The sequence below is a fragment of the Haliotis rufescens genome, unplaced genomic scaffold (genome assembly GCF_023055435.1).
Source record: "Haliotis rufescens isolate VD_foot unplaced genomic scaffold, xgHalRufe1.0.p SCAF_13, whole genome shotgun sequence".
In the NCBI taxonomy this organism is placed as follows: domain Eukaryota; kingdom Metazoa; phylum Mollusca; class Gastropoda; order Lepetellida; family Haliotidae; genus Haliotis; species Haliotis rufescens.
Genome location: NW_025963813.1, coordinates 25617752 through 25633100, shown reverse-complemented (window position 1 = coordinate 25633100; position 15349 = coordinate 25617752). Strand labels below are relative to the sequence as shown.

The 15349-nt window shown below is 43.8% G+C and overlaps 2 protein-coding genes across 11 annotated transcripts in view; one reads left to right on the top strand and one right to left on the bottom strand.

Annotated features, from left to right (window-relative positions):
- Positions 1–8105, top strand: part of LOC124110779 (polyhomeotic-like protein 1) — a 37091-nt gene extending 28986 nt beyond the window's left edge. For 6 of the 9 annotated variants that reach the window (XM_046470189.2, XM_046470185.2, XM_046470188.2 and 3 more), the window contains one exon: positions 3598–8105. In XM_046470189.2, the coding sequence (XP_046326145.1) occupies positions 3598–3795 (198 nt within the window). In that variant the 3' untranslated portion in view covers positions 3796–8105. The remainder of the gene's footprint in view (positions 1–3597) is intronic. The other 3 variants (XR_007220401.1, XR_007220402.1, XR_007220403.1) reach the window with 3 other exon arrangements.
- Positions 8106–9872: 1767 nt separating this feature from the next.
- Positions 9873–15349, bottom strand: part of LOC124110780 (procollagen-lysine,2-oxoglutarate 5-dioxygenase 1-like) — a 29809-nt gene continuing 24332 nt past the window's right edge. For both annotated transcript variants that reach the window (XM_046470191.2, XM_046470190.2), the window contains exons 19-20: positions 14219–14347; positions 9873–13872 (exon numbers count right to left, since the gene is read on the bottom strand). In XM_046470191.2, the coding sequence (XP_046326147.1) occupies positions 13717–13872; positions 14219–14347 (285 nt within the window). In that variant the 3' untranslated portion in view covers positions 9873–13716. The remainder of the gene's footprint in view (positions 13873–14218; positions 14348–15349) is intronic.

The window sequence follows — 15349 nt, the reverse complement described above, 5'->3', positions numbered from 1 at the left end:
ACACACCGTCACAATCACACACAATCTCACCATCACACACACTGTCACAATCACACACAATCTCACCATCACACACAGTCATCACCACACACACTCTCACCATCACACATACTTTCACCATCACACACACTGTCATCACCACACACACTCTCACCATCACACATACTTTCACCATCACACACACTCTCACCATCACACACACTCTTACCATCACACACAGTCACAATCACACACAACCTCTCCATCACACACACTGTCATCACCACACACACTCTCACCATCACACATACTTTCACCATCACACACACTGTCACCATCACACACACTCTCTCATCATTACACACAGTGTCACCAACACACACATACACACACACCATGACATACAGTCACCTACACACACTCACCATCACACACATGGTCACCACACACACACACACACACACACACACTCTCACCATCAAACACACTCACCATCACACACACTCACTCTGTCACCATCACACACACTGTCACCATCACACACATGGTCACCACACACACACTCACCATCACACACACTCACTCTGTCACAATCACATACTTTCACCATCACACATACTCTCACCATCACCTACACTCTCACCATCACACACTCTCATCATTACACACAGTGTCACCAACACACACATACACACACACCATGACATACAGTCACCTACACACACACTCACCATCACACACATGGTCACCATACACACTCTCACCATCAAACACACTCTAACCATCACACACTCTCACTCTGTCAATATCACACAAATGGTCACCATCACGCACTCTCACCATCAAACACACTCTCACCATCACACACTCTCACTCTGTCAATATCACACAAATGGTCACCACACACACACTTTCACCATCACAAACACTCACTATGTCACCATCACACACAGGGTCACCATCACACACACACTGTCATCACACACACTCTCACCATCACACACATGGTCACCACACACACACACACACACACTCTCACCATCATACACACTCACTCTGTCACCATCACACACACTGTCACCATCACACACATGGTCACCACACACACACTCTCACCATCACATACTTTCACCATCACACACACTGTCACCATCACACACACACTGTCATCACACACACTCTCACCATCACACATGGTCACCACCACACACACACTCTCACCATCACCCACAATGTCACCATCACACACACTGTCACCATCACACACACTCACCATCACACACACACTGTCACCATAACACACTCTCACCATCATACACACTCACCATCACACACACTCACTCTGTCTCACACACATGGTCACCACACACACACACGCTCTCACCATCACACACTCTCACCATCACATACTTTCACCATCACACACTCACCATCACACACACTGTCACCATCACACACTCTCACCATCCCACACTGTCACCATCACACACTCACACACACTGTCACCATCACCCACAATGTCACCAACACGCACACACTCTCACCATCACACACACTCACCATCACACACACTCACCATCACATACACTTTCACCTTCACACACACTCTCATCATCACACACACTCACCATCACACACACTCACCATCACATACACTTTCACCTTCACACACACTCTCATCATCACACACACTCACCATCACACACACTCACCATCACATACACTTTCACCTTCACACACACTCTCATCATCACACACAGTCTCGCCCACACACATACCTTTACCATCACACACACACTCACCATCACATACACAGTCACCATCAAACACACTATCCCCATCACACACACTCTCACCATCACATGACCGCCTCCGTAGTCTCGTGGTAGAGCATCTGCCCAGAGAGCGGAAGGTCAGGGTTCGATCCCCAGTCATGACATACTACAAGACGTTAAAATATGGTACTTGTTGTAACCCTGCCTGGTGCTCGGCATTAAGGCAATAAAACAAGCACTTGTTGACTCAGAGTCAATTTGCTGTGTCTGAGTTGGGTATTGGTATCTGCGGCATGGTATCTCAGGGGCTAGCACTATAAATCGGCATCAGTCCGGACTAGTACAAGCAGCCACACACATGCATGCACGTTGCTATAATTGACACGACGTTAAACCCCATTTCACCTCACCTCACCATCACACACACACTCACCATCACACATTCTCACCATCACACATTCTCATCATCACACACACTCACTATCACACACACTCTCACTATAACACACACTCTCACCATCACACATATCTCACCATCACACACACTCTCACCATCACACACACACTCTCACCATCACACATATCTCACCATCACACACACACTGTCACCATCACACACACTCTCACCATCACACATATCTCACCATCACACACACACTGTCACCATCACACACACTCTCACCATCACACATATCTCACCATCACACACACAATGTCACCATCACACCCACTGTCACCATCACAAACATCTCACCATCACAATGTCACCATCACACACACTCTCACCATCACACACTCTCACCATCACACACACACATCTCACCATCACACACACTGTCACCATCACACTCTCTCACCATCACACACACTCACTATCACACACACTCTCACTATAACACACACTCTCACCATCACACATCTCACCATCACACACACACTCTCACCATCACACATATCTCACCATCACACACACACTCTCACCATCACACATATCTCACCATCACACACAAAATGTCACCATCACACCCACTGTCACACTCTCACCATCACACTCTCTCACCATCACACACACGGTCACCATCACACCCACTGTCACCATCACACCCACTGTCACCATCATACACACTCTCACTATCACACACACGGTCACCATCACACACACGGTCACCATCACACACACATCTCACCATCACACACACGGTCACCATCACACCCACTGTCACCATCACACACACGGTCACCATCACACACACGGTCACCATCACACCCACTGTCACCATCATACACACATCTCACCATCACACCCACTGTCACCATCACACACACGGTCACCATCACACCCACTGTCACCATCACACACACGGTCACCATCACACCCACTGTCACCATCATACACACATCTCACCATCACACCCACTGTCACCATCACACACACGGTCACCATCACACCCACTGTCACCATCACACCCACTGTCACCATCATACACACTCTCACTATCACACACACGGTCACCATCACACACACGGTCACCATCACACCCACTGTCACCATCATACACACTCTCACTATCACACACACGGTCACCATCATACACACTGTCACCATCACACCCACTGTCACCATCATACACACTCTCACTATCACACACACGGTCACCATCACACACACGGTCACCATCACACACACGGTCACCATCTTTGTTGCTACTAATGCTATATTGGTACAGTCCTTTTGCATTTAAAAAAGATGATTATTTAACTGTAATGACAATAACTTTTTCTGGTTGAAACAAGTTTAAATGTTCCATGTGGCCATGTGAGTACGTGCAGGTGTTATGTGCAGGTGATGGAGGTGTATGAGTTCATCAAGTCGCTGCCGGGCTGCGCCACCTATGCGGAGGAGTTCCTCTCCCAGGAGATCGACGGCCAAGCACTGCTGTTGCTAAAGGAGGACCATCTGATGACGGCCATGAACATCAAGCTTGGCCCCGCTCTCAAGATCTGTGCCCGCATATCCAGCCTCAAGGACGAGTGCGTGTAACACTCACAGTGCTGTGCTCAAAGACAGGCAAACCATGTTATACCTTGCTGTGCAACACTCCCGAGATGGAAAACATTTGTGATTTGAAGAGACTGGTGTCACAACGTAAATTGATCCATGGCAGGGGTGTGTCCCTGTGTGATGACTGGACATGGTTTGAACAGGCAGCTATCACATCAGTGGAACATGTCATATCCAGCTGCGCCTGTATCTTCCACCAAGCTGAGCCACATGGCTTCATACATCATCACCAGCCTTTATAAACTATACCAGCTCATGTTGCACACATGGACATTGCTTTGTAGTTGAGAGCACAGCTTGTTGTTAGAGGTACACCTTCACCCAGATGAGTTCTACAAGTGCAGTGCCATTGCTCCTGTTCAAGTCAACATTTGTAGAATTGTTGGTCACACAAGACTGATGGGTGTCAGTCAGGGCTTGTAGTATGGGCCTAGACTCAACTATACCAGAACCAAAGATACATGTGTAAGCAATCCAGTTTCAGATAAGAGTAATAGTCATTGGGAAAACATCACCCCAATTTACTGTTGTATGTCATTTTACATGTTACATCCTTTCTATGTAGTGTAATTAGCCCCATGTAACTACACAGTATCCTGTACCTATTTAGTCACCTATTCATTATGTATGAGCCAAGCAACAGTCATCCACACCCGACCTGTCTACCCAGAGTTCCCTCCCCTGTGCCAGGCCTTGTGGTAAGGCAGGACACAAATGTTCTACAGTCTCTGTAACAATAGTGCTGAACTGAACCATTACTCATTCTAAGAGGCATTATGCTGTAACACACTCAAAATGTTGATAGTAAATCCACTCCTGTCTGGGGCCTGTGGAGCTTTCCACTGGAAGGGTGTCTTGCCTCAGTAGCTTTCTCCGGGTTAAAGAGATTTATAGTAAGATGGGATTGTTTCCGGTCTCTCATAAAAAATAGTTTGATGGCACTCACTGAATATTCTATTTATTGTACAATTCAAGGTATACATGCATGTTTCTTCTCAAACAGCACTGAATACCATAAATGTTAGGAAACTGTTCCAGTTTTAGAAATAGAAAAAAACACTTGTTCCTGATGACTGCAAAACAAGATCTAAAAAGATTTCTAATTGTTTGTTTAATCGGATTAATTCATATCATGAGTTGCTCAATATTTATTTCATCAATGGTGTGATATTATTTACTGGTAGAGAAGTGATCATCTAACATATTTTGGGGCACAAGATTTCAGAGGCTTCAGGTTCTCCTTTTAGAATTGTTTGTTCCATACACAAGATGGTTTCCAGGAGATAAGACTTCAAAAGGATCATTTTAAGAATTTCAGGATCTTTCAGATATTTTTGTATTTGAAATAGAACTTTACCATGATGCTAGTGATTACCGTGCAGCACATTTTAAAGTTGTAATCAATATAGCTTTAGTTATGCCAACTGTGGATCTATTATGCATAATTTTATTATTGACCATATTCATCCAGGAATGATAGACCACAATACCGTATCATTCTCACACTTTTTTACTGTCATGACCAACATGCTTGAATCTCACACCTTGCCAATGTTAAACCTTGTACATAAGCAGAAACCTACAACTGTACATACAGCTTTGTAATATTTGTAGCATTGTCATTTTCTACTTCACAGAATCTGTAGCAACCCGCCTCCTTATTAACTTTTCAATATGTAAAATAACTACTTAGCCTACTGCCAGGTCAAAGCATGTGATGATGTTCACTGCCGGGTCAAAGCATGTGATGATGTTCACTGCCAGGTCAAAGCATGTGATGATGTTCATTGCCTGGTCAAAGCATGTGATGATGTTCACTGTCAGGTCCAAGCATGTGATGATGTTCACTGCTGGATTAAAGCATGTGATGATGTTCACTGCCAGGTCCAAGCATGTGATGATGTTCACTGCCAGGTAAAAGCATGTGATGATGTTCACTGCCGGATTAAAGCATGTGATGATGTTCACTGCCGAATTAAAGCATGTGATGATGTTCACTGCCAGGTCAAAGCATGTGATGATGTTCACTGCCGGATCAAAGCATGTGATGATGTTCACTGCCAGGTCAAAGCATGTGATGATGTTCACTGCCGGATCAAAGCATGTGATGATGTTCACTGCCAGGTCAAAGCATGTGATGATGTTCACTGCCGGATTAAAGCATGTGACAGTGTTCATTGCCAGGTCAAAGCATGTGATGATGTTCACTGCCAGGTCAAAGCATGTGATGATGTTCACTGCTGGATTAAAGCATGTGATGATGTTCACTGCCAGGTCAAAGCATGTGATGATGTTCACTGCAAGGTCAAAGCATGTGATGATGTTCACTGCCGAATTAAAGCATGTGATGATGTTCACTGCCAGGTCAAAGCATGTGATGATGTTCACTGCCAGGTCAAAGCATGTGATGATGTTCACTGCCGGATCAAAGCATGTGATGATGTTCACTGCCAGGTAAAAGCATGTGATGATGTTCACTGCCAGGTCAAAGCATGTGATGATGTTCACTGCCGGATTAAAGCATGTGACAGTGTTCATTGCCAGGTCAAAGCATGTGATGATGTTCACTGCCGGGTCAAAGCATGTGATGATGTTCACTGCCGGATTAAAGCATGTGACATTGTTCACTGCCAGGTCAAAGCATGTGATGATGTTCACTGCCGGGTCAAAGCATGTGATGATGTTCGCTGCCGGGTCAAAGCATGTGGTGATGTTCACTGCCGGGTCAAAGCATGTGATGATGTTCACTGCCGGATCACTCGTCACGATATGGCTGAAATATTGCCGATGTAATGTAAAGCTTTAACTCACTCACTCACTGCCGGATCAAAGCATGTGATGATGTTCACTGCGAGTTCAAAGCATGTGATGATGTTCACTGCCAGTTCAAAGCTTGTGATGATGTTCACTGCCAGGTCAAAGCATGTGATGATGTTCACTGCCGGGTCAAAGCATGTGATGATGTTCACTGCCAGTTCAAAGCATGTGATGATGTTTACTGCCAGATTAAAGCATGTGATGATGTTCACTGCCAGGTCAAAGCATGTGATGATGTTCACTGCCGGGTCAAAGCATGTGATTGTGTTCACTGCCGGATTAAAGCATGTGGTGATGTTCACTGCCGGGTCAAAGCATGTGATTGTGTTCACTGCCGGATTAAAGCATGTGGTGATGTTCACTACCGGGTCAAAGCATGTGATTGTGTTCATTGCCAGGTCAAAGCAGATGGTCGTGTTCACTGACTGTATGCTTGTAGTGATATCTGATAGATACTGGGATCGTCTCTGTGCGTAATGGAGCAAGGGAGGCCACCTTTTGTTTAACATGTCATCAAAAAACAGGTGTACTTTGTCATTATCGTTTCCTTTTGTTAAACTTACATAGTCATCAATGTGTGTCTTGTGCCATTTTGTTGAAGTATCTGTACAATTTTATTGTGTGGCTTGATCAGTTCATGTCCTACCATACACTCAGTGATAAATAGTTGTCTCCGGGTAGATCAGTTTCTGGTTGCAGGGTGTATGGTATCAGAAAATAAGGGACAACTTATAGCCTATCATCATCTGTACTTCCAGGGCTAACATCTTGGTCAACCTGCACTAACCCCTGGATTCGTTCCTGTGGTTCTCGCAATCTCAAGTAACACCACCTTGATTTTAATTTGGCAATTTGATTGGCTACACTACTAGGTCTAACGTACCAATCAGAATGTGAGTTACAAACCAGTCTCAAAGTTGGGTTGGCCAGTTCTATTGAGTATGGTTGGGAACGCGAGAAATTCAACATTCAAAAACTGACTGAATTTATTTTTTTTAATGGAAAGGATGTCTTCATGTCCATTAAAACTGGTGGTGGCTTTGGTTTCTAGGTAATATAGTTACCTCCCTGTTGATGTTAGATTGGTCGGTAAAGTGTCATTGAAAATCAAGGGTGGGTTATTTGCGATGGCAAAAACCTCGGGGATGAATCCATGGGTTAGTGTAGGTTTATTGAAATGCTAGCCCTGGAGATTTAGAGGATGATACATACAGTATAAAAAAAACAAAACATTTGTACAATACAGTGAGGTGCAGTGGATTGTCAAGTGGTTAAAGCATTTCGGCACTGTGCCACTCTCCATGTGGGTAACATACTAAAAGCAGTGAAAAAACTTGCACCCTCAATACACTGCAGATGTTAACCATCCTGTCTTGTGTGTTTTGTATGCTTCTGTATTTTTCTTTGTTAATGCTGAGACCAAGTCTGTAGACTTACTTATTTATGGTGCTGAATAAATATCATACAGCAAAGAGCAACATGTTGTCTGTGCAAGATGGTCATGTCTTCATGATTATTAATAGGTTCACACACAATAGACCTCACACTCTCCAACCTTGACACACAAGTACTAGGAAGTCCGTTGAGACAAGACATCCCTCTCCCACCAGTAGATGGAAGCAAGACCTCCCACTCTCCCACAAGTAGACAGAAGCAAGACCTCATCCCACCAGTAGACAGAAGCGGGAACTCTCACTCTCCCACCTTGAGACAGAAGACAGACCTCCCACCAGTAGACGGAAGCAAGACCTCCCACCAGTAGACGGAAGCAAGACCTCCCACCAGTAGACGGAAGCAAGACCTCCCACCAGTAGACAGAAGCAGGAACTCTCACACTCCCACCAGTAGACAGAAGCAACACTTCACACTCTCCAAACAGTAGACAGAAGCAACACTTCACACTCTCCCACCAGTAGACAGAAGCAACACTTCACACTCTCCCACCAGTAGACAGAAGCAAGACCTCTCACTCTCCCACCAGTAGACGGAAGCAAGACCTCACACCAGTAGACGGAAGCAAGACCTCACACCAGTAGATGGAAGCAAGACCTCACACCAGTAGACAGAAGTAAGACTTCACACTCTCCCACCAGTAGACAGAAGCAGGACTTCACACTCTCCCACCAGTAGAGAGAAGCAAGACTTCCCACTCTCCCACCAGTAGACAGAAGCAAGACTTCACACTCTCCCACCTGTAGACAGAAGCAAGACTTCACACTCTCCCACCAGTAGACAAGCAAGACCTCCTCCCACCAGTAGACAGAAGCAAGACCTCCCACTCTCCCACCAGTAGACAGAAGCAAGACCTCCCACTCTCCCACCAGTAGACAGAAGCAGGATCTCTCACTCTCCCACCAGTAGACAGAAGCAAGACCTCACACTCTCTCACCAGTAGACAGAAGCAAGACCTCTCACTCTCCACCAGTAGACAGAAGCAAGACTTCTCACTCTCCCACCAGTAGACAGAAGCAAGACTTCCTCCCACCAGTAGACAGAAGCAGGACTTTTCACTCTCCCACCAGTAGACAGAAGCAAGACTTCCCACTCTCCCACCAGTAGACAGAAGCAGGATCTCTCACTCTCCCACCTGTAGACAGAAGCAAGACCTCCCACTTTCCCACCTGTAGACAGAAGCAAGACCTCCCACTTTCCCACCAGTAGACAGAAGCAAGACCTCACATCAGTAGACAGAAGCAAGAACTCCCACTCTCCCACCAGTAGACAGAAGCAGGAACTCCCACTCTCCCACCAGTAGACAGAAGCAAGACTTCCCACTCTCCCACCAGTAGACAGAAGCAAGACCTCCTCCCACCAGTAGACAGAAGCAGGATCTCTCACTCTCCCACCTGTAGACAGAAGCAAAACCTCCCACTTTCCCACCAGTAGACAGAAGCAAGACCTCACATCAGTAGACAGAAGCAAGAACTCCCACTCTCCCACCAGTAGACAGAAGCAAGACTTCACACTCTCCCACCAGTAGACAGAAGCAAGACTTCCCACTCTCCCACCAGTAGACAGAAGCAGGAACTCCCACTCTCCCACCAGTAGACAGAAGCAAGAACTCCCACTCTCCCACCAGTAGACAGAAGCAGGAACTCCCACTCTCCCACTCTCCCACCAGTAGACAGAAGCAAGACTTCACACTCCCGGATGACACACAAGTAATATTGTGTGAAACATTCTCTGCTTGACTGAGAATACATGTTGCCCCTCAGGGTAGGACATAAATAAGACACACACCAGTTCCATGTTTTATTACTGGTAACATATATTTTGTACAGAAATATAAAGATTTCCAGTGTGATCAATTATTTTCATATAAAATCTGAAGAAATTATTTAATGTATTAAATTGGATCATCTCAGTCTAATGACCTACTTACACAGTAGTTGCAGGATGTGGGCATCAGAAGACAATATGTAAGGACATGTTACTTATGGAAGACAATAACAAGACATTGATCCCGCTGTAATTTACAAGCAAGGAAAATTTAAATGTAAGCCAGTTACTAACAAGGACATGAAAACATGAAATAGACATCTCAATATCAAGAACAGTACACAATATCACACCTGGGAAAGCTAAGTTACAGAACTAGTGTGCCCTATATAAAGTATCCAAAAGTATCCACAGAATACATGGTGGGGATTTAGCTAAATCTTAACAAAAATATGCTGATCTCAAACATAAATGTCCCCCTAGTGGCACATTGTCAAATATACATGTATACAACACATAGGACGGACATGGTTCCAGCTGTCATCACTGTGACCAAACAGACATAGCATGCACTGCTATGTGTGAAATAGAAACAAGTTGTATTTCAACTTCGGTATTCTGTGCAAAACAAGGCAGGGAAGGCCCTGGTCCTCTTCCTCTCATATCAAAACGTGATGCAAGTGTCAGTGTTTGTATCCCAGACATGACCACATGTTGTGTTGATGACAAGCATCCATGCTGCACTTCAGTTTAGTGAGTGAGTGAGTTCAACTCCGCTTTGAACAATATTACAGTTATATCACCGTATGTCCACTTAATGTGGGAGAAAAGCCCAAATTGAGGCAGGTCGCGGACGTTACCACTTTGGTGAAACCCACAAGTAAGGGTATGGTACTGACAAACCTAGAAACAATTAGGGTGAACCACAATTCGAACCCACAATCAAAGGTTTCTGGTGTGCCTGAGAAATGCAACTGAGCTCAGCAAATTGGGGCACCTTAGACAACTCGGCCACCCGTGACCCCTTCAATTAAGTGTGATTATCAAAGAGAACATAAAACATTTGTAAACCTATCTTAAAGCAAAACCATATTTGAAGGAGGGTTCGAATGGTGATGTACATGATAGCCACATTGCCACCAAGATTAACCTTCAGAACAACATTATTTGAAAATGAATGATATGGTTATGTAATAATTCTTTGCTTCACAGTGACTGGCCAGCATATTGTCTGATGGGTACATGTCAATGGGGCACTTACAAGGTTACATGCATTCATCATACATTCCCAGTACATGTGTGTGTACATAGAGCTCCACTGTACAGACTGCAGTGCTTCATTCACCAACACAATGTGTACTCACAAGTTAACAAACAGTAGTGTCATCAAATTAACATGTTGCTGTGAAAATACATCCTCAAATGTAGGCCGTTTCCTATTAATGTTTGTGGCTGTATTGACTGTACAGCTGTATATAGGAACTCAACACCATTGCTAACATCGGATACAAACATGATACAAGAAAAGACATAAAAGTATCTGCACAAAATAGATAAGCATAGTAGCACCATTTGAAATCTTGAAATAGTTCCCTTGCAGCAGTTTAACAATCTACCCACCTAATCTAAACATACACTCATTCTTTCTGATATTGTTGCTATATTTAAATGCTAAAACAGAGATTCACCTGAATAAGCAATTTTGAAATCATCTACCACTACAATTGCTTATCACAATTTCACATTCATTACAACAGTTTCAAACATTTTCACACATCTTGCTTTCCTTGGCAGTATCAATGTTTTGATAATGATTTAATCACATCAATCTGCTCATCTATTCCAGAACACACATCATACCAGTGTTCAATGCATGTTTTCATTGTAATAATTGTGTAAATGCTAAAGTAAAATATATTATACATTAGACAAATGGATTTGCATCTTTTTTATGTTCTGTTAAATGGACATATCACAAAGACAGGTAACTTAAATGTCATTTGATTGATGTGTGCACCTGACCTTGTTGGCCTAAATAAACATGTGACTTTGTAGATTTAACTAGTTCCACCTCTCTTAACTAGCACCCATCCTTTGTATCTCCAGGGCTAGCATTTCACTAACCCCTGGACCCATCCTGTGATTCTCGCAATCTCAAATTACCCACCCTTGAACCCCCTCAGCCAATTTGATTGGCTACGTTACTAGGTCTAACGTACCAATGAGAAAGCGAATTAAAAAACAGCCTCAATGTTAAGTTGGCGATATCATAACATACTGGCCAATCCCACTGTTTGCGATAGTATTTGCAAGAAATTCAACATTGAAAACTGTCTGACACGCAAAAGAAAGCCCTTAAAAACATTTTGATTGAAAGGATGTCTTCGTGTCCACTAAAACTAGTGGTGGCTTTGGTTTCTAGACAAATACGAGTTACCTCCCTTACCATTTTTCCTTTTCCTTATATCAACGGTTTATTGGTCGGTAAAATGTCAATGAAAATAAAGGGCAGGTAATTTAAGATTGCGAGAACCACGGGAATTGATCCAAGGGTTAGTGTAGGTTTATTGAAATGCGAGCCCTGGAGATACAGAGAATGAATAGCACCACCTTTCTCGTAAAGCTCTATGGAACTCGGCTCCTCTATGGAAGCAGCGGAGCGGAGCATGGCATGCCAGACACCATCTGATAGCAATGATGGCATAGCTCACCGTGGAGTACAATCAGCACTTTGTTCAAATTTTGGTCCAAAGAAAAAGGATTCAACTAATTACTTATTTCAGGATTAGTTTCTTAAGATTACAATGTACAGATACATGTATATTACTGGCAATGCAGATCTGTGTTTGAAGGTGATCTATCGCTCATGGTTTGTACTCCCACCACCTTATATTGCCATCTGTTGAATCTACTGTAAATTATCGCATGGTATGTTTTCAACAATAGTATTCATATCTCTTCATATTCCAGTTTATCCATACTATGTATTCCTGTTGTGGTTTTGATAGACCAAAAGGGAGTGTGTGCTACAATCTGATTGGTTGAAAAATGGGATTAAATGGGATTCTAAGCCTAGAAATGTGACCCATTCACAGCTCATGAATACTTTTCTTGATAAAAAAAATGTTCTAAATAGGTCAAATAGGTACCACCTTAATTAAACATCAATATTTATCAGAACATCTTTTGAGGTTTTTATATTTTGCACTTTCTGCTAACCAGGTTATCACGGAAGCATATGACGTCATCCATAGTATCATTACACCAAGGCATCCCAGGGTGATGTCATATCATTCCAGAGTGACGTCATGTTTGTCTCACAAATGTGTGAGTTCACATAGAGAGAGTGCTTCAGAAAATGGGGATTGAGTTTTCGATACCCAGAAAGTTTAACATTTGAAACCTCCAGATAACACTGCCAGTTCAAAAGGAAATTTCCTGGGCATTGAATATTCAATAAAGCCTGCAAATCTGAAACCCTATGACGTTTATCTCCTAATGCAAACATTCTGTTTTTTATTTCTGACAGTTTTGTTTACAAAACAAGCTATTTTACTTGTATACAGCCAGTATATCAATGCCTAAGTTAATTGTATTGAATGCAGTGTTTCTGACTTGGTATATTAAACATGAGAAAATATATATTGCTTTTCTTCAGATCAAAATATGCATTATGTCAGAAAACATAATTAACACGCATATTCAGGCATCCGGTGGTGCATTAGATGATAGATCCTGTCTACAATCTAAACCCACGTGTGACAATGCCAGGGCTAAACTGAGCAGATTTCATGTGATCTAATGTTTCTTGCTTAACTCAACAATAATCAAGTGAAAGAACTGTAAGGACTGATGGCCTGGCATCTATGGGTCGACGAAGGAGATCATGATGTACCTTGTGCCATTGGTCACCCTTAGTCCTTCATGGTAGTGGGTCAGTCGACCTGGGTGCATCAACATCCAGCCTCTCCGGGCAGCTGTCACCTTGCAATCATAGCGAATAAAACGGCAGCCACCACCCTGGAAATACAAACCAGATCTTGTCAACACACACCCATCAATCATGAACACTACTGTCAGGACGAGATTGAACACATCCATCCGTCATGTGATTGAACTTAATGCCCGATGTCCTTGAGATCAAAAGTAAGGAATACAGATGCAGGAAGATGGATAATTTTTTTAACATAGAGAAAACGTGTTTCTGAATACTGACATACCACTTGCACAAAGCAACATTAGTGCTTCGAGAAAACAACTAAGTCCTAGTTCTACAATCCCTTTCTGCAAGTGGACTGGCCATATGTTGAATACACGTTGTTATGGCAATACACTCAGGGTGACAAACAGAAAGTGTATACAGTACCTCGTAGTCCAGGCCAGGAGTGTTCAGGGCCAAGTTGATGGTGTAGGTGGAGGAATCGTGGTGTGGACGCAGCAGCGGTTGCTCATCAGGCTTGTACCTCACGATGAAGTTCATGATAGCATGGGGAGGCTACACAACACAAAATGTACTGTAGGTTAAAACATGTATCCAGGAACGCATCATGGAACAGCTGTCAACATTCATCACAGCTATAGCCAGGAACGCATCATGGAACAGCTGTCAACATTCATCACAGCTATAGCCAGGAACGCATCATGGAAGAGCTCTCAACATTCATCAAAGCTATAGCCAGGAACACATCATGGAACAGCTGTCAACACTCATCACAGCTATAGCCAGGAACGCATCATGGAAGAGCTCTCAACATTCATCAAAGCTATAGCCAGGAACACATCATGGAACAGCTCTCAACATTCATCACAGCTGTAGCCAGGAACACCTAGAACAGCTCTCAACACTCCTCACAGCTGTAGCCAGGAACACCTAGAACAGCTCTCAACACTCATCACAGATTTGACCAGGAACACCTAGAACAGCTCACAACACTCATCACAGCTTTAGCCAGGAACACCTAGGATAGCTCTCAACACTTATCACAGCTATAGCCAGGAACACCTAGAAGTGAGTGAGTGAGTATGGTTTAATTCCGCTTTTAGCAATATTCCAGCAATATCACGGCGGGGGACACCAGAAATGGGTTTCACACATTGTACCCATGTCGGGAATCGAACCCGGGTCTTCGGCGTGACGAGCGGACACTTTAACTACTAGGCTACCCGACCGCTCAAGGAACACCTATCACAGCTATAGCCAGGAACACCTTGAACAGCTCTCAACACTCATCACAGCTATAGCCAGGAACACCTTGAACAGCTCTCAACACTCATCACAGCTATAGCCAGGAACACCTTGAACAGCTCTCAACACTCATCACAGATATAGCCAGGAACACCTAGAACAGCCCTCAACACTCATCACAGCTTTAGCCAGGAACACCTAGAACCACTATAGGCAGGAACACCTAGAACACTCATCACAGCTCTGGCCAGGAACACCTAGAACAGCTCTCAACTTTCATCACAGCTATAGCCAGGAACACCTAGAACAACT